This window comes from Arvicola amphibius, chromosome 2 (genome assembly GCF_903992535.2).
Source record: "Arvicola amphibius chromosome 2, mArvAmp1.2, whole genome shotgun sequence".
In the NCBI taxonomy this organism is placed as follows: Eukaryota; Metazoa; Chordata; class Mammalia; order Rodentia; family Cricetidae; genus Arvicola; species Arvicola amphibius.
The window spans coordinates 176,528,177-176,555,972 of NC_052048.2; the positions used below are offsets into that span (position 1 = coordinate 176,528,177).

General features: G+C 56.3%; 1 protein-coding gene across 5 annotated transcripts; it reads left to right on the forward strand.

Moving 5' to 3' along the window:
- Window positions 1-451: 451 nt before the first annotated feature.
- On the forward strand, window positions 452-27,758 carry Flnc (filamin C). 5 transcript variants are annotated; one of them, XM_038318630.1, is made up of 48 exons: window positions 452-806; window positions 5,682-5,930; window positions 7,410-7,507; window positions 7,641-7,791; window positions 7,878-7,996; window positions 8,124-8,201; window positions 8,377-8,539; window positions 8,618-8,818; window positions 10,028-10,165; window positions 10,516-10,642; window positions 10,794-10,930; window positions 11,142-11,335; window positions 11,432-11,545; window positions 12,165-12,308; window positions 12,539-12,662; window positions 12,800-12,960; window positions 13,306-13,396; window positions 13,495-13,664; window positions 13,845-13,962; window positions 14,045-14,307; window positions 14,641-15,238; window positions 15,813-15,986; window positions 16,090-16,252; window positions 16,515-16,675; window positions 17,281-17,448; window positions 17,531-17,654; window positions 18,108-18,264; window positions 18,340-18,529; window positions 18,742-18,765; window positions 18,870-19,117; window positions 19,536-19,634; window positions 19,928-20,027; window positions 20,351-20,491; window positions 20,754-20,882; window positions 20,972-21,145; window positions 21,853-22,014; window positions 22,091-22,294; window positions 22,724-22,876; window positions 22,965-23,087; window positions 23,221-23,463; window positions 23,664-23,933; window positions 24,032-24,169; window positions 24,429-24,544; window positions 25,498-25,630; window positions 25,728-25,904; window positions 26,074-26,292; window positions 26,908-27,117; window positions 27,240-27,758. In XM_038318630.1, exons 1-48 carry the CDS (start codon window positions 452-454, stop codon window positions 27,425-27,427), a joined length of 8,181 nt encoding a protein of 2,726 aa, XP_038174558.1. In that variant the 3' UTR covers window positions 27,428-27,758. The 5 variants fall into 5 exon arrangements, with proteins under 5 accessions (XP_038174558.1, XP_038174559.1, XP_038174562.1 ...); XM_038318631.1 differs by lacking the exon at window positions 19,536-19,634; XM_038318634.1 differs by lacking the exons at window positions 18,742-18,765; window positions 23,221-23,463 and having other exon boundaries at window positions 515-806; window positions 18,870-19,152; window positions 19,536-19,539.
- The last annotated feature ends 38 nt before the right edge of the window (window positions 27,759-27,796 follow it).

Here is a 27,796-nt window from a genome sequence, read left to right on the forward strand (position 1 = left end):
AGATTTGGGGTGTAGAGTGTGCGTGGGGAAGCGCGGGGCAAGCGCCCCCACCCCATCCCGCTCCAGCGGGCTGCGTGGAGGAGGGGCGGGCGGAGGCGGGGCCGTGGGGCTCAGCGCGGCCCCCACCCGCGGGCCGGGCGGCATTCCTGGGAGGCCGGCGCTCTGACGTGGACCCCGGGGCCGCGGGCGCTGCGGGGGGAGCTCGGCAGCCCGGGGGCTTCTTAAACCCCCTGCCCGGGCCCGGCCCGCATTTCCAGAGCACCGCTCCGCCCCGGAGGGAGATAGAGCCCCAGCCGGACAGCCCAGCAGCTCAGCCCAGGACGCCCGCGAGCCCCTCCATCCAGAGCGCAAGAGAAGTTTCCGAGAGCGCAGTGTCCCGCACCGACAGCGCCCCGACAGCACCCGCAGTCCGACCCCTGGCCCCACGTCCCCGGCCCCCTGCCGTGCCAGCATGATGAACAACAGCAACTACTCGGACGCCTCCGGTCTCGGCCTGGCCGACGAGGCGGACGAGATGCCGTCGACCGAGAAGGACCTAGCGGAGGACGCGCCATGGAAGAAGATCCAGCAAAACACCTTCACGCGGTGGTGCAATGAGCACCTGAAGTGTGTGGGCAAGCGCCTGAACGACCTGCAGCGCGACCTCAGCGACGGGCTGCGCCTCATCGCGCTGCTCGAAGTGCTCAGCCAGAAACGCATGTACCGCAAGTTCCACCCGCGCCCCAACTTCCGCCAGATGAAGCTGGAGAATGTGTCTGTGGCCCTGGAGTTTCTGGAGCGCGAACATATCAAGCTCGTGTCCATCGGTCAGTGCGGGCGACAGGGCACTGTCACAGCGGGGGGTTGGGACAGGGAACACAGGTGCGGGTACCGGGAGCTGGGAGAGAGAGCGGTTCCAGAGAGGACTCTGGTTGGGTTTCTCCCTCACTAGCACAGTCTGCAGCGCTGACACCCCTCTAAGGACAGCTGGCACCCCGGGAAGTCCAACCTTTCCGAAGTTAACCGAACCTCTCAGTTTCAGCCTCCCTAGGCGCACTCCTACCAACCTGCTTAGTGTCCCCTTCTTTTCCTTCCATCGGGCAACCCTTGCGCATGCTTGAGAGGACAGGGCTGGTGCCCATTGTGAATTCCTGGGGGCGTCTCCCCCACCCCATGGAAAGCAATGGCTTCCTATTCCCTTCGCTGCTAGGCAAAGCAGATTTAGGACAGATCCCAACCGCCTCTGGGTCCTCAGGACCCTGAGGCCAGGGAGACTAGTGGCCCGAAGCTCCAGTAAGGCTGTTAGCAGGCATGTGCTCCCCATCTGGGATCAGGCCGGGCTAGGGCAAACGGAGCCCATCCTCAGAAGCCTAAAAAGGCACTGAGCGACGGGCCTGGAGCTTTAACTCCTGATAGCCCTGGTCGCTTCAGTCTCCTGGGGGTGGGGGGGCGGGGGGACGACTCCTGACGGTCCATGCCCTGTTCCAACCCACCCCCTGGTCTGGGATTGGCTGCAACTAAGGGTCAAGCTGCCCTAGAGGGAGGGGAACGGAAGAGAGGAAGTCATTGAGTGTAACCAGATTTGGAAGGTGTGTCAGTTCGAGTGGGGGTGGGGGAGACACGCTAGTCCTGTGAGTCCAGTAGCCCAGGGTGGGCTTTGGATGGTAAAAGGTTGTTCCACCGCCTCACAGCCCTGCCCCGCCAGGACTAAGGTGTCCAGTTTGCACCTTGGGTGAACTCTTAATGCCCTACTGGGATATACTGGAAGGACCCTCTGGGAGGATGCACCCTAGGCCCTAGAAGGGGAACTGTACATGGTGCCAGGTGTTGTCCGCCACTTCTTAACGTCACTACTTAACTAGATGTCTGTCCACTCGCTAGTGGGCCTTAGGGCCACCCCCAGGCCTCCTGAATTAGCAGCTGAGATCAGTGTGGGGCCCTTTGCCCTGACCAGGCTTCTGCCGGGGCCTTACCTCTTCTAGCCCCAGTACTACCCCCACACACCCCACCCTCCTGCTCTGGCCTGGAAATAGCCCTGTCTCCGTGACACAGCAGATGTCTCTGAGCTTTCCAGAAGGACAAGCCTGAGGACAAGGGGTGGGGGAGGGGGCTAAGAATTAGGAGAGTGTTGGATGAGTGTGAAGGGGGGGGCTCAAGACAAGCCAGTCCTAGGGCTGCCCCCCCCCCCCCCACCCCGTCACATCGGGACTTGAGAGACTGTACTGATTGTCCCAGGTGGGGTCTCGGGAAAGTCTGCAGCCTCTGTAAGACATTATAGGAAATGGCTCAGCCTCCCTTCCCTGCTGGCTGCGGGGGCGGTGGGCCCCTCTCCAGGCCTCATCCTTCCCCTGCGCACCTCTCCCCTCCCCCTCACCACGGCGGTGCCTGGTTCCAGCCCCCTTGGCTCTGCAGCGGAGGGGCCAGCCCAGAGTAGAGGGGGAAGAAACCAGCACTAGTTTGGGGGCGGGAGGGAAACTCCAGGATTCCCGCTGAGAGGAAGGGGAATTGTGCCCTGTTTGGGCCAAGTGGCTCACCCTGTGCTGATGAGATAAGCTGTCAGCAATTCAGCGGCTGAGCTGGAGTTGGGGCTGAGGCTGGAGGGAAGGGGTACAAACCCCAGACGGCGATCCCTAGGAGATGGAAAGGGAATACCACAAGGGGGAGGGGCTCATCCTACTTACTCTGGCTCCCCATTCTATCTAGACTGGGAAGGGGTCTCCTGCCAGATACTATCTCAAGACAGAATGAACATCTGGGCACCTGAGGGTGGAATTCTCACTAGAAGGGAAGTTGGGGCTTGGAAAGATTGCTGACAGCTAAGTTCACCTGGAAGAAGAGCTCTAGGCCTGGCTGGGGTGGAAGAGCTAGTTGCCCTTCTTACCCCCGGCCGGGGTGCAACCCCCACCTCCCTCAGTCCCTCCAAACAAAGAGGCCTATGAGGCAGCTCGGTCCCGCAGCTGTTCTCCAGTTGCTATTCCTTCTCTGAGAGCCAATAGCTGAGGGAGAGGCTGGAAGGGACAGCAGCTGTCCCAGCCCCTCCCTTGGCCAGCCCTGTCTCCTCCCCTCTATTCTAGGCAAGGGGTGGGGGTCACAAGCTAGCTGTCTGGCCCCTCCCACCCCTTGGGGTTATTCCCCTCCCCCCCCCCCCCTACCCCAGGCAGCGACTTTTGGTGGGATGCTCAGCAGGAAGGAGCCTGGCTTGAACGGCTCCACCACCCTCTCCCCTGCCTGGCCTCCTAAGAGGGTGGAAGGAGAGGAAGGTCATAGCTCCCAGGGTGGAACTCTGGGCCTGCTACCCTGCCCCCTCCTGCCCCAAGCTGGGGACCACTTGCTGTCTGGCCCAGGGCCAGTTGCTAGGGAGAAACCGCTCTTTCCAGCAAACATGAATGACCCCCCTCCAGCTCCACCCCCTCCCAGCACTGCAGCTTGCTTCAAGGTCTCCCTCCCAGGGGTCTGGCTCCAGTTTGCAAATAAGCCTTCTGGGTCTGAGAGCCTGACTTGGGCTTGGGCAGCTGTGAAAGCGGCTGGGGGTACCCGGGTGTCCCGTCTGTGTGAAAGTGTTGTGAGCCCGTGTTTGAGAGAGAGTGTTGGAGAACACCGGGAGGCCATGTGTCATGGAATCTGAGCGCTGCCAAACCATTGTGCTGCAGCGAAGCCAGGGGAAAGGGGCGGGCTGTGGAGCTGCTGGGGAAGGAAGAATGAATCAGTGACATTGGGGCCTGAGGGTGGGGGTGGGGCCAATAGATTCCTCTGCCCTGGGGGGCAGGTGGGAGAGGAATGGAGGGTGACAGAGGCTCCCCGGGCCCTTGTCCCCTAGCAAGCTCCCCAAGATTTGAGGAAAGGAGAACAGGAAATGATGTGTAAGGGGGAGCCTCTTGTCTCTCCCTCTTGTCTCTCAGGAACCTCAGTAAACAAAATGAGTCTTCTGTCCCTGCTTGCATCCTACAAGCAGGGCTTAGGGAAGCTGATTTCAAATAAGATGGATTCCAAAATCTATAGTCTACCAGTTGGGGGTCAAAGTATTCCCTGAGAGTTGAGGCTACAGGTGTGATATTTCCCCTGCCTCCTGTGAAATACCATTAACCTTCAGCATTCCACAATGTAACTTCCAAGGTTTGGCTGAGCACATATTGTATCCCTTCTCTCCCCCAGACCTGCATGTTACAGAAGCCTTGCAGACCAGAATAGAGGCAGGCTTGGTCTGGTCCTGCTCAACTTTAACTTGAGCTTTCAAAATAGTCATCCACTTTTACTGAGACCCTGAAAGTTCGAGCTCCACTGTAGAAACAAAATCCCGGGAGATGGCTAGGTTGGTAAAGTACTTGGGATGCAAGTCTGAGGGCCTGAGTTCAGATCCCCAACACCCGTGTGAAAAGCTGGTACACCTGGAATCCCAACACGGGGAGGCAGAGAGAAAAGAATCCTCTGTGATGCCTGACCACCCAGTCTGGCTAAACTGCTAAGCTTCAGTTTCATACAGAGGTTCTATCTAAAAAATGAGGTGGGGAATGATTGAAGAAGACACCTGACATCAATTTCTGTTATACACACACACACACACACACACACACACACTTGTGTGCATATATGTGTGTGTATACATATATACACATATGTACCCTCACATATACACACTCACACATATACACACATATACTGACACACATATACACAGATGTATATATACATACACACTCACATATACATACCCTCACATATACACACTCACACATATATACACATATACTGACACACATATACACACATGTATACACACATATACATACACATATACAAACATACATTCACATACACACACTCACATGTATACACATATACACACTCACACATATACAAACATGCACACACATATATACACACACTCACATGTATACACACCACACATATACACTCACATACACACACACAAACACAAACACAGGATAAAATTCAAGTTCTATAGTGAAGGAAGCTAGAACAAAAAGAAAAATGTCCCAATCGATCCCATTTATATGAAACTAGAAAGCAGACAGAAGGTGGGGGCACGACAGGCAGGAGGGAGGACCACAGAAAGTTATGTATGAGAAAATTTGAGCAGCGATGGTTATATTTATTATTTTTATTTTATGCCAATGGTTTTGTGAGTATGCCTGATTGTCAGAGCTTATCAGAATATATTCTCTAATATGTGCAGCCTGGGTGTCAATCATCAGTTAAAACAGGGGGCCTAGGGATGTGTCTTAGCTGGTGGACTGCTCCCCTGACATCCATGAGACCCTGAGTTGATCTTAGTGCTGTGTAAACCAGATGTGGTGCTTGTGCCTATGATGTCGGGGCTCAGAAGTAGAGGCTGGAGGAGCAGAATTCAAGGCTATCCAGGCTAGGCTACATCAGATCCCAACTCAGGGCAAAACCAGTTAGGGTACTTGCTTAGATGCCAGGGAGACTGGCCCAGTGCTGGGGATGGTCTTGGGTAGAGGAAGGGGTGCCAAAGAGGGGAGCAGCCCGTTTCTGAAGATGAGACCAGAAAGAACTTGGCATCTGGTGAGGTTCTCGGGAGTGAACAAAGGAGAAGGTAGGCAGAGAAGATAGGTGGAGGACTGTAACCCTGTTGCTCAAACAGCTGCTCCGGGCACTGCCAGAGACGGAGGGTACCACCACAGGGTGCCTCTCTGAGCTGGCTTGTCCCCTTCGCTCTGCAGACAGCAAGGCCATCGTGGATGGGAACCTGAAGCTGATCCTGGGCCTCATCTGGACACTGATCCTTCACTACTCCATTTCCATGCCCATGTGGGAGGATGAAGATGATGAGGACGCCCGCAAACAAACACCCAAACAGCGGCTGCTTGGCTGGATCCAGAACAAGGTGCCCCAGCTGCCCATCACCAACTTTAATCGAGACTGGCAGGATGGCAAGGCTCTGGGTGCCCTGGTGGACAACTGTGCCCCTGGTGAGTAAGCCAACGCACACCTCACAACGGTTAGCCCAGTAGCAGAGTGGGAGATGCTGAGGCTCGCTGTTTGTCATGACGCCCCCACCTCAGGGCCCAAGGGATCGGGACCACCTCTGGGGTTTGCTCCTCTTCCAGCTGGGATCAAGGTTAGCTGGTGACTGGGCTAGATTCGATAGGAGCAAGAAAAGGATTTTAACCAATCATTTTATAGGCAAGCCTAGAAGTCCAGAGAGAACTAGTGATTTATCCAAAAACACAGTCCAGAAGTCACCTCAGAGCCAGGGCCTGTTTTGTCACATGAACACCATTCTGTTACTCCAGCAGGAAGAAAGGAAATAGGTGGGACTTACAGCAAGAAATCCCAAGCTGGATACAGAAAAGACTCTTTGTATAACTCTTGAGATGGCTTTGAGAGAAGGGTGAGGCCCAGGATGGTGTCATGGTGTTGTCCAATGGCAGGTGACCCTGGCCTGCCCTTCTGGGCCGGCCTGGTGAGGTCCAAGCAGATCAGAGCCCTTAGAGAGCTGAGCGGTACAAACCAGAGCCCCACCTAACAACCAGCTCCTTCCTGTCATCTACCGTGGGGCAGTTGGCCTGAGGAGGTTCAGCCCCTCTGGGGGAATCCTCCCCCGCCCTGGGGTCAGCTGGGGAGCAGGGGTGGGAGGCGGGGGCATGCAGCCTGGGAAGCATTCCCAGCTGCTGAGCCATTGCCCAAAGCTGGTGTGGCTGCCAGCAGTGAGCTCAGCTGTCCCAGCCAGTCACGGATTCCAGCTTGAGTGGCCCCTTCCTCGTTTGTGTTATCAGACTTTTCTATCTCTGTCTTGAACCAAGCTGCTCCCCGACCCCCTACAACCAGCCCTTCACAGGGTGGTCTGGGACTCCCTCAGCATTCTACCTGATGGAAGGCTGAGCTCTTGATGGCCCTACAGAGGAATCTGTCTTCCAGCAGCTGCTTCATTGCCTCAGTTTCCCCCAACAGGCAGTTGAAAAGGGAGAGATAACTATCTTATCTCTAAGCTAGCCTTATTCTTAGTGTGGGACAGCTTAAAGAGGTAGGACTTTTAGGCCCCTGTGAAAAGCTACATCATGGGGCTATGGGGGGGGGGGGCTCTCACCTCCTGTCCATCCTTAGACAGCTGTCATGAAGTGGATGAAGTGGAAGAGGCCTTGGTTGGGGTTTCGTGCCCAGGGTCTCTGCTAGGTCTTGGGTTAAGCAAGAGGCTGGCTGGCAGGGCTGGTGCCAGGCTGCGTCATCGGGGGAGAGAAAGGATGCATTGTTGGTGCTAGCAAGGACTGCTATGCCTTGACATGGTGATGGCTTGCAGTGTCAGAGGATAACGGGAACCTGGCTGGGGAAAGGCCTAGAGCTGGCCGGAAAGGATGTAAAACCATGGATTCTGGGATTGTTGGCCAAACGAATGCTCTGTGCTAGCTCCGTGGTTTACTCTATTAAACGTACTTCTACCATCTCTCTAGGTCTCTGCCCAGACTGGGAAGCCTGGGACCCCAATCAGCCTGTGCAGAATGCCAGAGAAGCCATGCAGCAAGCAGATGACTGGCTTGGAGTGCCCCAGGTACACTGGCAGATTGGCATAATGGGGGATAGGATGGAGGGGTGATGGAGAGGAAAGGACCGCAAGGATACCTGGCCAGGAAGCAGGTGGGAACTGGGAGAGCACTGTGCCATCATCCTTTCTCCTTATGCAGGTGATTGCCCCTGAAGAAATCGTGGATCCCAACGTGGATGAGCATTCTGTCATGACCTACTTGTCCCAGTTTCCTAAGGCCAAGCTCAAACCTGGTGCCCCTGTTCGCTCTAAGCAGCTAAACCCCAAGAAAGCCATCGCCTACGGGCCAGGTATGTGTTGAGTCCTAATAGCCATCCCGCAGCATCTGGGCTGGTGTAGGATCTTTGAGTGACCTGGGTTCTGCTTCTGTGCGCAGGCATCGAGCCCCAGGGCAACACTGTGCTGCAGCCAGCCCACTTCACCGTGCAGACAGTAGACGCTGGTATGGGCGAGGTGCTGGTCTACATCGAGGACCCTGAGGGGCACACCGAGGAGGTAGAGTGAAGCGCTGGGGGTGAGGGGATTGGAACCAGGGGCTACTGGACTCCCAAGAGGAGTCCAGGGCTGTGGCATCAGTAAGGGTGACAGTCTTGTGATTTCCAATCTTTTTCCTTCCCAATAGGCCAAAGTCGTTCCCAACAATGACAAGGACCGCACATACGCCGTCTCCTATGTGCCCAAGGTTGCTGGGCTACACAAGGTATCCCCCCTGAAGGCTCTTCTGCCCTCCTGGATGTCCACGCTGTTGCTATCACGGCTGTCCCTCTCGGCCCACACTCCACCCCCACTGCCAACCTCTCACCCTCATTTCGCCTCTCCACTCCCTCAGAACTAGTGTCCCCTAAGCTAACCTTGGACCCTCCCCCTTGCACCAGGTGACCGTGCTGTTTGCTGGCCAGAACATCGAGCGTAGCCCCTTTGAGGTGAATGTGGGCATGGCTCTTGGCGATGCCAACAAGGTATCAGCCCGCGGCCCTGGCCTGGAACCTGTGGGTAATGTGGCCAACAAGCCCACCTACTTTGACATCTATACTGCAGGTAAGTGTGGCAGCCTCTGATGAGGGAGCCTGATCAGATGTGTGTCTAGAGTGGGTACCAACGGCCTGTCCTTCACAGGGGCTGGCAGCGGCGATGTGGCCGTGGTGATCGTGGACCCGCAAGGGCGGCGGGACACGGTAGAGGTGACCCTGGAGGACAAGGGCGACAACACATTCCGCTGCACATACAGGCCTGTGATGGAGGGACCGCACACGGTGCACGTGGCCTTTGCTGGCGCCCCCATTACCCGAAGTCCTTTCCCTGTCCACGTGGCAGAAGGTGAGTGCGCTTCACCTCACCGAAGTCAGCCAAACTTCAGTTCTGAGAAACGCAGCACTTCCTCCACGGGGTGGAGGTGGGGGCGACAGCTAGCAGCTTGAGCAGGTGGGGCTCAGGGGGAGCTGTCTTTCTCATTCCTCCACCCCAAGAAGGCTTGTTTGGGTAAGGGAAGGGTCGGAGATTGCATGGAAAGAGACCAGAATATGGGCAACACAGGAGGGTTGGGAGATGAGGGCGGGGCCGCATCGGCAGAGCACACATCTGGTGCTCTCAAGGCCCTCAGTTGATGAACCCGTCCCCGACCGGCTCTCTCCCTGTACTCAGTGCCCTTGCTGCCGCCCACCCCCTCTGTGCCCATCATCCACCAGGCCAAGAGAGTGACACCACGTTAGTACTCGCCAGTGGAGGTGTGGCCAGGCATGGACATAGCCGACTGGCCTCACCTGTGCTTGTGGCATGCCCACACGGTGTGGATTGCTCCCATTCTGTGGCACTCTGTGACAGGCTGGAGTCCCATGCCAGTGCCTGTGTTCTCTGGCAGGTCTATTTTCTTTTCCTGTTTGTCTGGTAGTTTCCGTCGTAAGACTTGCGATCTGCCCCACTGTCTCTCAGCGTGCCCTGCCTGGCCCCAGCCGCTGAGCCACTGCCTGTGTTCTGTGGTGGGGTCTGAGTTCTGTGCCTCTAGCCGTGTTCTCGTCTCCGGCGGGTCGAGAGTATGTGTCGCTGTCAGTTTTGCGGTGGCCCGTGAGCTCCATGCCATTTCCTGTATTGTAGCAGGCTGCTTTCCATGCGTTGCCCATGAGCAGTGGAAAGGTGTAATGCTACATGGAAAACTTGTTCCATGGTGATGCTGGATGTTTTGTGGCATGCCACCTTTTGTGAGGCTGCTATGGTGGTACCGAGAAGGCCTTAGGTGTGGGTAGAATCTTCCTTGTCTCTGAGCCCACTTAGTGCAGACTCTGCCATGTCTTTGTCTCAAGCGGCTCTGGGAAAAGGCCCTGACCTGGGCCTGCACCAGATCCCTGCCCAGCACCTAGCCTTGCTCCCAGCAGTCCCGGTTCTGTGGTGGACACAGAAAGCATGGGGCAGGGTTGCATGAGGACATGCCTAGTTCCTGGGAGGGATCATGAGATCATATACAGTTAGTGATGAGAAGCTTGGCCTTTGTCTGGGGCCCTTCACACCCAATCCCGTTTCTTCCTTCCGCAGCCTGCAATCCCAATGCCTGCCGTGCCTCTGGGCGAGGCCTGCAGCCCAAAGGCGTCCGTGTGAAAGAGGTGGCTGACTTCAAGGTGTTCACCAAGGGAGCTGGCAGCGGGGAACTCAAGGTCACAGTCAAGGGGCCAAGTGAGTGCCAGGGCCCAGGGCTGGGGGACTGGACAGTAGTTCTGACAGCCAATGACAGCCAGCACACCCAATCCCATCCTGAGACTCCAGAGACATAGTGACCAGGGGCACTGTGGACTCTCCTCTCTGCCTGTTTTCCAGTCTGCAAATGGGAGCTAGTTTTCTCTGCCATGTGTGCTAACCTGGGCTGCTGTGCTCAGGGCTGACACATGGTCCCAATATTAGTTTCAGCTCTCCCTACTATTGGCATCTCCCTTAGATAGGCCTAGGTTCCAAGGACTCCTTTGGGGAACCAAAAACCTGGGATTCCCAGGCTTTTGACCCATACTCCCTGGCCCCTATTTCCTCAGAGGGCACAGAGGAGCCCGTGAAAGTGCGGGAGGCTGGGGACGGCGTGTTTGAGTGCGAGTACTACCCTGTGGTACCCGGGAAGTACGTGGTGACCATCACATGGGGTGGCTATGCCATTCCCCGCAGGTAAGCGTAACACCGCGTTCCTGTTGGGTCTTCCCGTGTGTGGCGTTGGCCTCAAGGAAAGGAGGTCACCCCCTGCAGATCTGAAGAGGGGAAGAGGGTGGCTCGGATTGGGTACTTCCTAGCATTGATGCCAAGTCCTTCCTCTTCCTAGTCCTTTTGAGGTCCAAGTGAGCCCTGAGGCCGGAACCCAAAAAGTGCGAGCGTGGGGTCCTGGTTTGGAGACTGGCCAGGTGGGCAAGTCAGCTGACTTTGTGGTGGAAGCCATCGGCACGGAAGTGGGGACGCTGGGTAAGTGGCTGGGTGGCAGAAGAGGTGTGACATAAGGGATTGGTACTGAGGAGTGGGGGGCAGAGGGTGAAAATGTTGAAGGACATCAGGGAAAGTATAGACAGGGACATAAAGGTAACTGGGGAGGGGGCAGAGGAAACATGGGGACCTCCCTTAGGGGCCTAGCTGCTGCCGCCTCTTACGCTCTCCGACCCGTCCCACCTCCCCGCAGGCTTCTCCATCGAGGGGCCCTCACAAGCCAAGATAGAGTGTGACGACAAGGGTGATGGCTCCTGCGACGTGCGGTACTGGCCCACCGAGCCCGGGGAGTATGCTGTGCACGTCATCTGTGATGACGAGGACATCCGCGACTCACCCTTCATTGCCCATATCCAACCAGCCCCGCCAGACTGCTTCCCGGACAAGGTGGGGTCCCGGCTCCCACACTCTGTCTGGACTGGGCTCCGGTGCACTGGACCTCCCCCTGTCCCCAGCCCCACCCTCCACTCTTGCCCCACACAGGTGAAAGCCTTTGGACCCGGCCTGGAGCCCACTGGCTGCATCGTGGACAAGCCGGCGGAGTTCACCATTGATGCCCGCGCTGCTGGCAAGGGAGACCTGAAGCTCTATGCCCAGGTGGGACATTCGCTGTCCCCACAGTGCCCCACTGCCACATACAGGGGCCTCCGGAACGGAGGCTGTAACATCACAGAAAGGCGGGATTGAGTCTCATGTAGCCATAGTTCTATGGAAAACTAAAACCATATTTTCTTACTGATGAAAATTCTAATAGCATATTATCCCAAATTCATTTTTGAATCAATAACTTGCAGTTGAAAGATGATTTCACCAAATATGACATTGGTTTCGAGTCAGTTTCACAAACTAGTGTCCACTGACCCCTAAAGACCTTGAGGCTCCAAGGAGACAGCTGCCCTTTAAAAGGCTTGTTAATCAATTTTAGGAACATTGACTTAGCCCAGCCTCTACCTGACTAATGTATAAGCTAAACATAAGCTGGGAAGCAGGCCACACAGGTGGCCTCATGCCAAGTCTTTTGGCTCCCAGGGTAGGTACTGGCCACCAAAGTACGTGGAAGTAGACTCAGGACCTGGTGTCAGTGGCTGGGTCTTGGAGTGGGTGTGTAGATACTGAATGGGAACGGTGCAGAGAGTGCCTGGTCCAGCAGAGGGCGCACTGAGAGACCGTGTGGCCACTTCTGCCCTTGTGAACATTGCTTGCCTGGTGCCCACAGGATGCAGATGGCTGCCCCATCGACATCAAGGTGATCCCCAATGGTGATGGTACCTTCCGCTGCTCCTACGTGCCTACCAAGCCCATTAAGCATACCATCATCGTCTCCTGGGGAGGTGTCAACGTGCCCAAGAGCCCCTTCAGGGTATGCCTACCAACTCTGCCCCTTGCACGCTGCCAGGAGTCCCAGAGGAGTGTGGGCCCCATGTAGCAGATATTGCTGTCGCGAACCCTCTGCACATTTTCCTGCCTCAAGGCTCTAACAAAGAGGCTAAGACTGGTCCAGCTGAGGCTGGGGTGGGGAGCTACTGGGAAAGGTTACCCCGAATATAAAGAAACAAAAGAGTACCCTGAGCATCAAACCCCTGTCCACAGGTAAATGTGGGAGAGGGCAGCCATCCTGAGCGGGTAAAGGTATACGGCCCCGGAGTGGAAAAGACAGGCCTTAAGGCCAATGAACCCACCTATTTCACAGTGGACTGCAGTGAAGCCGGACAAGGTACACAACTCCCTTGGGGGTGTGTTTTGGGTGGGAAGGGCTGGGATCCGCTGGAATCAGTCACCTGGTGCAATTCCAGGAGACTCCAATGTGAGGCGCCCTTGAGTCTCACAGCCCCTGCCCTTCCTCCCTCTCAGGCGATGTGAGCATTGGCATCAAGTGTGCACCTGGGGTGGTGGGGCCTGTGGAAGCTGACATCGACTTTGACATCATCAAGAATGACAATGATACCTTCACAGTCAAATATACACCTCCAGGGGCTGGCCACTACACCATCATGGTGCTGTTTGCCAACCAGGTACGCCAGCCCTCAGCTTCTGGAGGCCGTGGGCTTGCATGGTAAAGGTCTGGGAAGGCGGCTGGAAATGAGCTGTTTCTGGGGCGGAAGGCACAGTTACCCAGAGGCTGTGGAGTCCTTTGTGTGTGTGTGTGTGTGTGTGTGTGTGTGTGTGTATGTGTGTGTGTGTGTGTGTGTGTATGTGTGTGTGTGTGTGTGTGTGTGTGTGTGTGCACTGTGCCCCAGACAGCATGGGAGGTGCCTTTAAAGGTTGCCTTTGCTCTCAGTGGGTCCCTGAGCATCCTGAGCAGCAGCTAGCTCAATCCTGTCCCCTGGGAAACCTGATCCAGACTTTTCCACATCCAGGAGATCCCTGCCAGTCCCTTCCACATCAAGGTGGACCCATCCCATGATGCGAGCAAGGTCAAGGCTGAGGGCCCCGGGCTGAGCCGCACAGGTAGATGCCTGGGCCAGGATGGGGCTGGTGTGAGTTGGGGTTGTGGTTAATTGGTTTTCAGGCCCCCATTACCATCTCTTGGGGCGGGGGGCTTCCAGGTGTGGAAGTTGGAAAGCCGACTCACTTCACGGTGCTGACCAAGGGAGCCGGCAAGGCCAAGCTGGATGTGCACTTCGCTGGGGCAGCCAAGGGCGAGGCCGTGCGAGACTTTGAAATTATTGACAACCATGACTACTCATACACTGTCAAGTACACTGCTGTGCAGCAGGTATGTCTCATCCCCTCATGCTGTCCCCTGTGCTGCTGATGGGGTCTGAATGTGTGCTCCTCAACATCAGACCCCTTCTGGGTCCTTGGTCCTTCCCTCTGGATCAGTGAGCTGCAGAGTCCAAGAAGCTGTTACCCGGTTATATCTAAGCCACTGTATTCTTTCTCTTGTCCCCAACAGGGCAACATGGCAGTAACAGTGACCTACGGTGGGGACCCTGTCCCCAAAAGTCCCTTTGTGGTGAACGTAGCACCCCCATTGGACCTCAGCAAGGTCAAAGTTCAAGGCCTTAATAGCAGTAAGTGAAGAGCCACCCTGGGATTGCAGGGTATTGGTGAGTGTCCGGAGTCTCCTCTCATGGTGTCCTTTGCCCCATGCAGAGGTGTCTGTGGGACAGGAACAGGCCTTCTCAGTGAACACAAGAGGGGCTGGTGGTCAGGGTCAGCTAGATGTGCGGATGACCTCACCCTCCCGACGACCCATCCCCTGCAAACTGGAGCCTGGGGGTGGAGCAGAAGCCCAGGCCGTGCGCTACATGCCCCCTGAAGAGGGACCTTACAAAGTGGACATCACCTACGATGGTCATCCAGTACCTGGCAGCCCCTTTGCTGTAGAAGGCGTCCTGCCCCCTGACCCCTCCAAGGTAAATACATAGGGGCTGGTGGGATCCAGGAGTTGGGGGCCGGGTAGAAAATATGGGTGGGTTAGTTATTGGCAGAGATCAGCAGGACGTGCGTGCCTGGAGCAGGCGCATCCAGGGCCAGGACCATCCTTTGCCAGGACCGGTCTCAGAGCCTGGCCTTGGAATCAGACCTGATTCACTGTTGCGTCGTCTCTGCCTTGGTGTCCCCTCCTGGAGTCGTGAAGACTCTGTGGTAGCCGCTACATCTTGAGGTCACAGCTAGGTCACAGCTGCAGTCTGGGAGCTCCAGAGAAGCCGAGTTCAGGGGACTGACATGTGTGCTTATCTTCCTAGGTCTGCGCTTATGGCCCTGGTCTCAAGGGCGGGCTTGTAGGCACTCCTGCCCCATTCTCCATTGACACCAAAGGGGCTGGCACGGGAGGCCTGGGGCTGACTGTTGAGGGCCCCTGCGAAGCCAAGATCGAATGCCAGGACAATGGCGATGGATCCTGTGCGGTCAGCTACCTGCCCACAGAGCCAGGCGAGTACACCATCAATATCCTGTTTGCTGAAGCCCACATCCCCGGCTCACCCTTCAAGGCCACCATCCAGCCTGTGTTCGACCCAAGCAAGGTGAGGGCCAGTGGGCCGGGCCTGGAGCGTGGCAAGGCTGGCGAGGCAGCCACCTTCACTGTGGACTGCTCGGAAGCGGGCGAGGCCGAGCTGACCATTGAGATCCTGTCCGATGCTGGCGTCAAAGCCGAGGTGCTGATCCACAAGAACGCGGATGGCACCTACCACATCACCTACAGCCCTGCCTTCCCGGGCACCTACACCATCACCATCAAGTATGGCGGCCACCCCATACCCAAGTTCCCCACCCGTGTCCACGTGCAGCCTGCAGTTGATACCAGTGGCATCAAGGTCTCCGGGCCTGGTGTGGAGCCACATGGTAAGAGAGGAGCAGCCCGCAGTGCCAAGTTATGGGACTAGGTCAGGAAGGAGGGAGGAGAGCTGGGGGATGAACAAATGGAGGTTTCGGGGGCCCAACACCCCAGAAAAGGAACGAGGGGGTTCGACAGGGCATGAAGATTATTAGTCTCTGCTCTTGTGACAGAATGGCATCCGCCCCGGGCACTTTTCTGGTAAGATCTTTGAACTCGTCCATTTAAGGCATCTCAGACCCCATAAAGCCGAGACTACATAAAACAGCACAGCGGGAAAGCTGTGTTGTGGTGGGCACCAGGAATCAGGGGGTAGTTATGTGAGTGGGCTGCTTGCAAGAGAGCCGGACTCAACTGGAATGAGCTGAGCAGAGGCGAGATGGACACAGTCCTCAGCCTGGCGGGGCACCAGCAAGGGCAAAGGATGGCGCTAAACAGGAGGAGGCAGAGGCAGAGGTGTGAGGAAAGGCCTGAGCCTCACGGGGTGCAGAGAGGAGGCTAGGCTCTACCTGGAAGAACAGCTGTGGAGTGAGGGATGAGGAAGGGGCAGCATGAAGGCTGAGTCTTGCTCCCTGGATCTAGGTGTCCTGCGGGAGGTGACCACTGAATTTACTGTGGATGCGAGGTCTCTAACAGCCACGGGTGGCAACCACGTGACGGCTCGTGTACTCAACCCCTCGGGGGCTAAGACAGATACCTATGTGACAGACAATGGGGACGGCACCTACCGAGTGCAGTACACCGCCTACGAAGAAGGTGAGGAGTTCGTAGGAGTGGGGCTGGATCATGGCATGCTGGGGGAGAGGGGGGCAAGGAGGAGGGTCTGCTGTCCCCGACTGACCCTGTGGCCGGCTTCCAGGGGTGCATTTGGTGGAGGTGCTGTATGACGAAGTAGCTGTGCCCAAGAGCCCCTTCCGAGTGGGTGTGACCGAGGGCTGCGACCCCACCCGAGTCCGAGCCTTTGGGCCAGGCCTGGAGGGTGGCGTGGTCAACAAGGCCAACCGCTTCACTGTGGAAACCAGGTATCTTTCTCTTTGCCTCACCCTGACCCCAAGTCCTGTCCATCTTGACCCCTGCTGCTCGCCCTGCCCGTTTGTCCCATCACCCACTTTGTCCTGTTTCAGGGGTGACCAGGGATCATTCTCCCTGCGTTCCCACAGCTCATGCTGTCCCTCTCTCCAGCACTGGGCCCCAGCAGCCTGCCCCCTTTGTTCCTCCCTGACCCCCAGACCCTTCCATACCTTTCCTTGGCTCTAGCACAGCTGACAGAGTGTTCTTTTATAGGGGTGCTGGCACAGGGGGCCTTGGCCTAGCCATTGAGGGCCCCTCAGAAGCTAAGATGTCCTGCAAGGACAACAAGGACGGCAGCTGCACAGTGGAGTACATCCCCTTCACCCCGGGAGACTATGATGTCAACATCACCTTTGGGGGACAGCCCATCCCAGGTGGGCAAAGAGGCTGGGGTCACAAAGGAAACTGGGCAGAGAGGGGGATGTGGAGATTTGCAGAGGGCAGAAGCAGGTGTGAGGTGCTGTGGATGTGGTAGCCCTCCAGTTCATTCCCAGAGGCCCTCGCCTGTAGCCCCAGACCCTGCTCATGTAGGTCCACTCCCTAGATTTGCTGTCCTATACGGACGCTTGGGTGTGTCAAGTCGTCTTCCGTTATTAGAGGAACTGGGTCTGCTGAAACCAGACACTGTTTTCTCCCTATTGAATTTTGCATAACCTCTTCATATTTCAGCCACAGCGTCAGAAACAGAAGTTGTCTTTAAAATATTCCATTTTTCACATTTTAACAATTTAGGAGGGTTTTCTTCCTAGGCTGAGTCCAAGTAAGTGAGGTTTTTCCCAGTCTCATTCTCTGCAGTCAAATTTGCCTACTCTTGTTTTTTTGTTTCTTAGCAAGTTCCAAACTGCTTTCCCGTGTTGGTTTGTTGTCCCTGTGGGCCTCTCAGTAGCAGATCACCTCCATCTTGGATTCTCAGCCCAGGGAGACAGACTTTCCCGAGCAGTGGATACAGGCTAACACTACCTCCTCCTCCTCCTCTCAGGAAGCCCATTCCGAGTTCCTGTGAAGGATGTGGTGGACCCTGGGAAGGTGAAGTGCTCAGGACCAGGGCTAGGGACTGGCGTCAGGGCTCGAGTGCCTCAGACCTTCACAGTGGACTGCAGTCAAGCCGGCCGGGCTCCTCTGCAGGTGGCCGTGCTGGGCCCCACAGGTACGGAACGTCTGGGGTAGGAGACAGAAGGGGAGTGAGGTTCCAGGAGGCCCTCTTGACCCCTCCCCTCACCTTTGTCCAGGTGTGGCTGAGCCTGTAGAGGTGCGGGACAATGGCGATGGCACCCACACTGTCCACTACACGCCGGCCACTGATGGGCCCTATACAGTAGCTGTGAAGTATGCTGACCAAGAGGTGCCACGCAGGTGAGGACCAGCCTCGGGCAATCCACACTGAGCTCTAGAGAGCTTTTCCTCAGGCCACACCTTCAGGGCTAGGCTTTGGACAGAGTCCCGGTTATTTGTCTGAACCTCCTTCCTGGGACTACCACATCCTGCTCCATTCCAGGGTTCTCTGCCCTAAAGATAATATCACCCCAGGAACTTTGATACCAAATCAACATCTAGGGAAAAAGCCACAGAAAGCCTAGGTACTCGCCTCTTTAAATAAATAACAGCATCCTCCTTTGGAGAAAAAACTGCTCAGACTATGCTAAAAGGGTGCTTTAGAGACCTCCTCCAAGACTCAAAATGTCCCTTGGGCCCAGGAACCAGTCCCTCCATGCCGCCCTTGCGGAGTTGTTCCTCCTGCCCATAGGTAGAAGGCTCCCAATCCTAAGCTCCAACCCCCTGCCGACTGTCCATCCCTTGTTTTTCAAGCCCTTTCAAGATCAAAGTGCTTCCAGCCCATGATGCCAGCAAGGTGCGGGCCAGTGGCCCCGGCCTCAATGCCTCCGGCATCCCTGCCAGTCTACCGGTGGAGTTCACCATTGATGCTCGGGATGCTGGGGAAGGGCTGCTCACTGTTCAGATCCTGGTGAGTCTAGGCACAGCCCCCTTCCCAGCCGGCCTCTGTGGACATAGGCAGACTTGACCTCTCTTTCTCCCCTAGGACCCTGAGGGCAAACCCAAGAAGGCCAACATCCGAGACAATGGGGATGGCACATACACTGTGTCCTACCTGCCAGACATGAGTGGCCGATACACCATCACCATCAAGTATGGCGGTGATGAGATCCCTTACTCGCCCTTCCGCATTCATGCCCTGCCTACAGGGGATGCCAGCAAGTGCCTTGTTACAGGTGAGCACCAGCTCTGCATTCGTTCTCACCAACCAGCCCCCCTAAAGTGCATTTAGACCCCCAGCCCAGTCCCTAGGGGATGCTGGCAAAGAGCCCGTCTCCTTTGTCCCAGACCTGCCACACACACACACACACACACACACACACACACACACACACACACACTAGCTCATCTTGAACCTTTATTGCCTAACTTTCTCATCTATTTCCAGTGTCCATTGGAGGCCATGGACTGGGTGAGTAACTCTTTCTTTCTTTGCTAGGGGAAGGAGGCTGTGGGAAGAAGAGAGAGCTAGGCATGACCTCCACAGCCCCTGATCTGGTTTTCTCACTGTGGCAGGTGCCTGCCTGGGTCCCCGAATCCAGATTGGAGAGGAGACTGTGATCACAGTTGATGCCAAGGCAGCAGGCAAGGGGAAAGTGACCTGCACAGTATCCACGCCGGACGGGGCGGAGCTCGACGTGGATGTGGTTGAGAACCACGATGGCACCTTCGATATCTACTACACAGCACCCGAGCCGGGCAAATACGTCATCACCATCCGCTTTGGGGGTGAACACATCCCCAATAGCCCCTTCCATGTGCTGGTAAGTTCAGGGCCATGGTGGGCAGGAGGGCAGGGGTGGGGAGTGGAGAGTACGCCTCCTAGTCGCTGCAAGGGATCCTAGAAGCTATCCTTGAGGAAACAAAAAACTTGTCCTCACGCCCGATGAGTGGATCCCGGAGCCAGAGTGTTCTAGAATCGAGCCTTTGTAGTCCCTGCAGTCTCCCAAAGTGCAAGGAGGTGGCCCAGCTCCTCCTCTGGCCTCAGAGATGTCCTCCCTCTCTGGAGGGGCTCACTGTGTTCTTCTCTGTCCCTGGCTCCTCTGTTTCCACAGAGGTGGCCCTGGAGGACAAGGGTGGGACACCTGAGGTCCTCACCCAGAACTTCAGTCCTGCACCACACTGAGGCAGTCCTGGGCTCTAGGTCCCACCACAGTGTGTGCCCTGTGCATTGCTTCTCAGGCCTGTGACCCCCTGCCTCACGTGGAGGAACCCGAGGAAATGCTGCAGCTGCACCAGCCCTATGCCCCTCTTCGGCCTGGCACCTGCCCCACACACTGGGTACTAGAGCTTCCCGTGACAGGCCTCGCCATCCTCTTCCCCACTTCCTTCACTTCTTCCTCCTATTCTTCTGCAGGCTTGGGCCGTGGTTGGGCCTCTTGGGGAACAGGCAGGCATTAGGATGGGCAGAGGGAGCCCAGAGCTGGGCATGGCACCCCTCCTTTTGCAGCTGACCACTCGGGTTTCATTATTAACCTTCTTGTTCTTTCCTCGTTCTCTCTGACTTCAGTCATAAGGCAGGGCCACACCCCCAAGCCCTCCCTGACAATGCTCTTTCTTCTCACCTGCTACAGGCCACAGAGGAGCCCGTGGTGCCCGTGGAGCCATTGGAGTCCATGCTGAGGCCCTTCAACCTGGTCATCCCCTTCACCGTGCAGAAAGGGGAGCTCACAGGTAATGGGGTCCTGCACACATGAGGCTCTGATGAGAACTGAGTGTGCTCGTTAGCCTTTTATCTAAGCCCAGGTGTAGCGATGAGCACTGGGCCCAGAGAGAGGAAACAAATGAGTCTGGGTCCCACAGGTTGGGCGGCGCTAGATCTCAGGTTCAAGCCCCCTGTCTTCCCGTTCATCATCATCCTTCTGTTCCCAGAGAGGCTGCCTCCCAGTGTTTGGCCTCTGGTCAAAGCAGAGCCACACAAGAGCAGGTCCTGGGGCAGGCGGGGCTTCTGGTGGGAGAAACCAGGGACCCCTCATGTAAGTGTGTCTGCTCTGCAGGGGAGGTGCGGATGCCCTCTGGTAAGACAGCACGTCCCAACATCACTGACAACAAAGATGGCACCATCACAGTGAGATATGCTCCGACTGAGAAAGGCCTGCACCAGATGGGGATCAAATATGATGGCAACCACATCCCTGGTGAGTTGCAGGCAGGGTGAGGCGGTGGCAAGAGACGCTGATGCCATATTGGTCCTACCTTTCTCCTTTAAAGGAGTATTTAAGCACCTGCCATGCACAGGCACCAAGGGAGGTTCTGGTGGGTGGTGGACTTTTAAGAGCCAGGTCCAAATGGCAGGAACATGGGGCTCAGCACCCAAGGCTGTTGAAGATGCTGAGGGCCAGCATGGTTGTGGGAAACCCCTGCCCTTGTGCTGATCCAACCTTACCTGTCACTTACCAGGGAGCCCTCTGCAATTCTATGTGGATGCCATCAACAGCCGCCATGTCAGTGCCTACGGACCGGGTCTGAGCCATGGCATGGTCAACAAGCCTGCCACCTTTACCATTGTCACCAAGGATGCTGGGGAAGGTGAGGAAAGCTGCCAAGAGAGGCGAGGGGACTTAGCAGGTGCAGGCACAAGGGCAGACCCTCTGATCTCAGCCCGCTTTCTCCTACAGGGGGACTGTCCCTGGCTGTGGAGGGTCCATCCAAGGCAGAGATCACCTGTAAGGACAACAAGGATGGCACATGCACCGTGTCCTACCTGCCCACAGCACCTGGAGACTACAGCATCATTGTGCGCTTTGACGACAAGCACATACCAGGGAGTCCTTTCACGGCCAAGATCACAGGTGAGGCACACGCACAACCTGCCACGCACACACTCACGTCAGTCACTCAGGATGTTTGGGTAGGAACTGCTGGCGAGGGGGAGAGCATCTTAAGATAAATATAGGTGCTGTTCTCCACAACAGATGAAAAACATCCTCCCGATACTTTAAAAGATGTGCTCATCTATGTCAGTTTAAGGCCAGCCTAGTTTATACACAGTGAGCTCTAGGATAGCCAAGACTACACAGAAAGACCCTGACTCAAAAAACAAAAAATAAAACAAGCCGGGTAGCGCTTGTGCGTGCCTTTAATCCCAGCACTTGGGAGTTAGAGGCAGGGGGATCTCTGTAAGTTAGAGAGTTCCAAAATAGTCAGGACTGTTACACAGAGAAACCCTGTCTTGAAAAAAGAAATCATTTTACTTTCAAGTTACTCTTGAAAAAGTAGGGCACTGGAACGTCTCTGATACCTTGAGAAAGCCCAGAGACAGCTTAGCACTGTGACAGAGACTTACAGAGTCCGGTGTTGTGTTCAATCATACCACGTGACTCAGGATTAAATACGTAAAGGTTCAAGCAGGGACTTAGCCCTTCCTAGACTGAGACCTGCACAGAGAAAAGAGACGCTGGGTCTGAGGTTCTGAGGTTGTTTGTTAAGGCGAATGCAGACCGGCGATGCTAGAGTCTGTCTGGAGCCCACAGCCTGACTCACTCCAACTCCCTCACAGGTGACGATTCAATGAGGACATCACAGCTGAACGTGGGCACCTCCACGGATGTGTCCCTGAAGATCACTGAGAGTGACCTCAGCCAGCTGACGGCCAGCATCCGTGCCCCTTCAGGCAACGAGGAGCCATGCCTGCTAAAGCGCTTGCCCAACAGGCACATTGGTGAGCACAGTGATTCATGGGGGGTATGTGAGTGGGGGGCCTTAGGGATGTTCTGCTTACTCTCTCCTCTCTACAGGGATCTCCTTTACCCCCAAGGAGGTGGGTGAACATGTGGTGAGCGTACGCAAGAGTGGCAAGCATGTCACCAACAGCCCCTTTAAGATTTTGGTGGGGCCTTCAGAGATCGGAGATGCCAGCAAAGTTCGAGTCTGGGGCAAGGGCCTTTCTGAGGGGCAGACCTTCCAGCTGGCAGAGTTCATCGTGGATACTCGCAATGCAGGTACTTCCCGCCCTGGTCCCCTCCTCGTTCTAGCTGGCATCCCTCTTTTCTGCCCAAGAACTCCCCCTCTGGCCACAGCCTCTTCCCCTGGTCTTCTGGGGGCCTGTTGGGATTCAGCCTAGAGCCCACTGGGGGAAATGTTCCCCAACCAGTTCTGCCACAGCTTTAAGAGAAAGCTGTCGTGAGCTTGTTGGTCCCCACTCCCTGGAATCTAACAGGACTGCAGTATAGAATTTTCCAGAAGGCCTCTACTGGACCTTAAGGGCAAACCCTCAGCTTGCCTCTCTACCTCTCATGGCGCCTTTCTCCTCATTGGCCACCGTACTCACTCGGCATCTGTCTAGGCTGAGTCTACAGCATGGGTCAGGAGAGCAATGTGGGTGTGATGTCATAGGCTCAGGGGAGACGTTTCCTCACCCCTTCCCATAGGGTATGGAGGCCTAGGGCTGAGCATCGAAGGTCCTAGCAAGGTGGACATTAACTGTGAGGATATGGAAGATGGGACATGCAAAGTCACCTACTGCCCCACTGAACCCGGCACCTACATTATCAACATCAAGTTTGCTGACAAACACGTGCCTGGTAAGGCTCTGGGCTGCGGCTTGATGGGGACAGATCTGGTGACTAGGCAGGGAACCCATGACCCTGATTCTCCTCATGTCCCTCACAGGAAGCCCCTTCACCGTGAAGGTAACCGGCGAGGGACGCATGAAGGAAAGCATCACCAGGCGCAGACAGGCGCCTTCCATTGCCACCATTGGCAGCACCTGCGACCTCAACCTCAAGATCCCAGGTAGACAGCCAAAGCGGAGGAAAGCCAGGGAGGGGTGGGGCTGGCCATGGGGTGCACTTGCAGCCTGAATCTGCACTGGGCCCTCTGGCTTTCTTGCCTCCCTCCTCACCTCCTGGCTCCGGGCTTTCTCTAGGAAACTGGTTTCAGATGGTGTCGGCGCAGGAGCGCCTGACGCGGACTTTCACGCGCAGCAGTCACACATACACCCGCACAGAGCGGACCGAGATCAGCAAGACGCGGGGTGGGGAGACCAAGCGTGAAGTCAGGGTGGAAGAATCCACCCAGGTTGGCGGAGACCCCTTCCCTGCTGTTTTTGGTGATTTCCTAGGCCGGGAACGCCTGGGCTCCTTCGGCAGCATCACCCGGCAGCAGGAAGGTGAGCAGCGCACTGGGAACTGGGGTCCTCACAGGGAGACGGGGCCTCCTGCTTTGTGAGACAGAATGGCCCCATCTCTGGCCACCTTGGCCTAGATGGCCAGCACAGGTCTGAGCAAAGAAGGGGTTCTCTGAGGAGAGAGGGCACCATGGAAACCAGATACAGCCTCTCATTGACCTGATATCACTCCAATCCTTCAGGTGAGGCCAGCTCTCAGGACATGACAGCCCAGGTGACCAGCCCATCTGGAAAGACGGAAGCCGCAGAAATCGTTGAGGGCGAGGACAGCGCATACAGTGTGCGCTTCGTGCCCCAGGAGATGGGTCCCCACACAGTCGCAGTCAAGTATCGTGGCCAACACGTACCCGGAAGCCCTTTTCAGTTCACTGTGGGTCCGCTAGGTGAAGGTGGTGCCCACAAGGTGCGGGCTGGAGGCACAGGGCTGGAGCGAGGTGTAGCTGGCGTGCCAGGTAAGGGGCAGAAGCCAGGGAGAGCTTGGGGTGGGGGGAGCCAGTGTGAGAAGCAGCCGATCTCAGGCACCATCCTTCCCCTGTTGCCCCGAATACAGCCGAGTTTAGCATCTGGACCCGCGAAGCTGGTGCCGGGGGCCTGTCTATTGCTGTGGAAGGTCCCAGCAAGGCAGAAATTGCATTTGAAGACCGCAAAGATGGTTCTTGTGGCGTCTCCTACGTTGTCCAGGAGCCAGGTAGGCGTTCACAGTTGGGTGGGGAGTGGGCTGCCCTGGCTGCCCTCATCCATCCTGGGTTTCTATTTGCTGACCAGACCAAAGGATGCCTGGGGCTGCAGGACTTTCTCCCACAGTCCCTATTCCCCTTCCACCCCAAGTCCCTTTACCTACCTGAGCCCTGATCCAATGAATTTGCCCTGGGATGAGACCGGGCTGGGCGTGGTTTGCCCCTTCTGCCCACATCCTGGAAACTGTGCTGACTAGCCTCCTTCCCCAGGTGACTATGAGGTCTCCATCAAGTTCAATGATGAACACATCCCAGACAGCCCCTTTGTGGTGCCTGTGGCTTCTCTCTCAGACGATGCTCGCCGACTCACCGTTACCAGCCTCCAGGTCTGTGCCAGGCTGGGACCTGAGAGATGCGGGGGTGGGGGGGGGGCGAGGAGGGCAGTGACCTTGGCAGATGAGCTGGCTGCAGCCCCTTCTCCCACTGCATACAGCGTGGGTCAGGGCCCTCGAGGGAGCATGTCTGCACCCCAGTGAATGCTTCTCCTCTGGCTCTGTACCTTGTCTGTGCTTTTCACAAGCCCTGTCCTTCCTGAGAGCTGAAATTCTTGTCACTGCGTTCCTTCCACTTTCTTCAGAATGTTTGCAGCTAATGACTTCATGAGAATATGTACATAACACCAATACAAAATAAGCCTACGCTAGTTTGCAAAAGACCCCTGAGAGGGCACATGTAGCCACAGAGTCTGGGCGACTCTCCTGGCCACTGGGACCGGCTATACTCTTTCCTGGTATGGCATCTAGAAAGGTCTCCTTTCCTTCTGCCATACGGGAATGTGCTCCATGAAGACTTTCAGCAAGCCACACTGGAAATGGACACTCAGTCACAGAGCTGTTAGCTGTTGTGTCCGGACAAGGAGGAGGCTTTGCCTCACGCCCTTTTAGCTGCCCTGCAGTGCAATCCTATCAACCAACAGCGAACCCCTCCGCTCCAGCCCAAGCCTCCATCCCCCTACCCCTGAGCCCTGCCTGTGTTCTCCTCACTTCTTCTTGGCCACCTCCTTCAAGAAGTGTCCTTGGGGCAGTCTACAATCAGCCTGCCATATCCAAACTCTGTGTGCACTGTCAAACTCTGCTAACAGGCCTGCATTGCTCAGGTCTGGCCTCTACTTCCTCAGCATGTGTGGTACCCAGCAGGGTACCAACCTCATGGCAGGTGGATGTAGAGAGTGGCAGACCAGCCTTTGCTTTCTCAGCCTATTCCTGCCATCTGGGCTGCAGATAAGACTGCATTAGCTCCAGTTTCCTGGGACTCTGACTATGCTTTGTGGTCTTTGCAGGAGACAGGGCTTAAGGTGAACCAGCCGGCATCTTTCGCGGTACAGCTCAATGGGGCACGGGGCGTGATCGATGCTAGGGTACACACGCCCTCAGGAGCTGTGGAGGAGTGCTATGTTTCCGAGCTGGACAGTGGTGAGCTGGCCCTGCCCCTGCCACCCCGTCAGTCCAGGATCTCCGGGGAAGGGGTGGAGAAAGGTGGAGGCTCACTCACCAAGTTTCTGCCCCACAGATAAGCATACCATCCGCTTCATCCCCCATGAAAATGGTGTCCACTCAATTGACGTCAAGTTCAATGGCGCCCACATCCCTGGAAGCCCCTTCAAGATCCGCGTTGGCGAGCAGAGCCAAGCTGGGGACCCAGGCTTGGTGTCAGCATACGGACCTGGGCTTGAGGGAGGCACTACTGGTGAGTGTGTGGAGCTAGGTGGGGAGCAAGGTTAGATTTGGGGGTGTGGTCAGACACCCATTGGGAGGTCAGACACTCATTGGTACCGACTTTCAGTGTTGCCCAATGACCCCAGGGCTCCATTCTGGGCTGCGCTCTTTCTAACCTTAAACCTCGCTCCGTTCTCCAGGTGTGTCATCAGAGTTCATTGTGAACACCCAGAACGCAGGCTCAGGGGCCTTGTCTGTCACCATCGATGGCCCTTCCAAGGTGCAGCTGGACTGTCGGGAGTGCCCCGAGGGCCATGTAGTCACTTACACTCCCATGGCCCCTGGTAACTACCTCATTGCCATCAAGTATGGTGGCCCTCAGCACATTGTGGGCAGCCCTTTCAAAGCAAAGGTCACAGGTGAGTACCCTGGGCGGAGAAGCTTCATACAGCCCAAGCCTGCCTGGCTGGCTCTAGTGGCCAGTCACATCGGATTGTAGTCTGCCCTCAGTTATGGTCAAGTAACCATGGTGGGGGTGGGCCCAACTAGGCAGCATTCCATTCTGTAGAGTTGGGGCTGGAGAGATGGCTGGGAGCCTAAGAGCATGGAGGTGTTCATGCAAAAGGAACATTATATACATAATGAGTAAATACATCTTTTTTAACACAACTCTTTTTTCCACTGCTGGAGTTTAAACCAGAACCACGTCAGTACTAGACAGGTACTACTACTGAGCTAGACCTCTAGTTTTCTCTGTTTTAAAGCCATACTCCTGTGAGTTAACCTGAGTCCTTGGCGGAAGCCTGGAGAAGGAGGGATGGAGCCAGAAGGGGCTCAGGCCCAGGAAGAGCAGGGAGCCAAGTGGGCCGGGAGTGGCTTGTTTGGAGTAGGCTTCATTCTTCCAGAGCTGCGGCTGAGGGCAGGAGGGTCCCGGTGCCTTCAGTGTCACCGATGCCCATCCCAGAAGCTTGTCAGTGCCCTAGAAAAGGACAGAAGTCCTTCTGACCAGGCCCTTGGCCACCTCTGCCCTTCAGGTCCCCGGTTGTCTGGAGGCCACAGCCTTCACGAAACATCCACAGTCCTGGTGGAGACGGTGACGAAGTCCTCCTCAAGCCGGGGCGCCAGCTACAGTTCCATCCCCAAGTTCTCCTCAGATGCCAGCAAGGTGGTGACAAGGGGCCCTGGTTTGTCTCAGGCCTTTGTGGGTCAGAAGAACTCATTTACTGTGGACTGCAGCAAAGCAGGTAACTTCCAGCCAAGAGGCTGGTCTGGGGGCAGAGGGGAGGGGGCAGGAAGCTGTGGGGAGGCTGGAGGGGGGCTGCTGGTGACCCTGGGGTGAACCACTCCTCTCTGCTTCCCCCTCCAGGCACCAACATGATGATGGTAGGCGTGCATGGGCCCAAAACCCCCTGTGAAGAGGTCTATGTGAAGCACGTGGGGAACCGGGTTTACAACGTCACCTACACTGTCAAGGAGAAAGGAGACTACATCCTCATTGTCAAATGGGGTGATGAAAGTGTCCCTGGAAGCCCCTTCAAGGTCAATGTGCCCTGAATCCCACAAGTGCCTCCCCCGGCCCAGGCCCCCCACCCCACCTCCTGCCAAACTCACACCTACACTAACGTGCCACAACCATATGCACACTCCCAGAATCGGACACTAAAATACCTGCCTTGGGTGTGAAGTGAGTGGCACAACCTCCCCACCCTCACCGTGCCCGTGAGGGGTGGAGGGCCTTTATCTGTCTGGGATCAGTGTCCCTCCCGTGTGGCGTGAGGGCAGACTCAGGAGCAAGGGGTTAGACAGGGGTTGGGGGGTCTGTGGAAGCCCCAGGATCATAGTGGGGCTGAAGTCAGTGGGCAAGCACTGAGTTGGGGGTGTCTGTGTGGGAGAAGTCACCCTCACAAACTGCCAGGCCTGAGG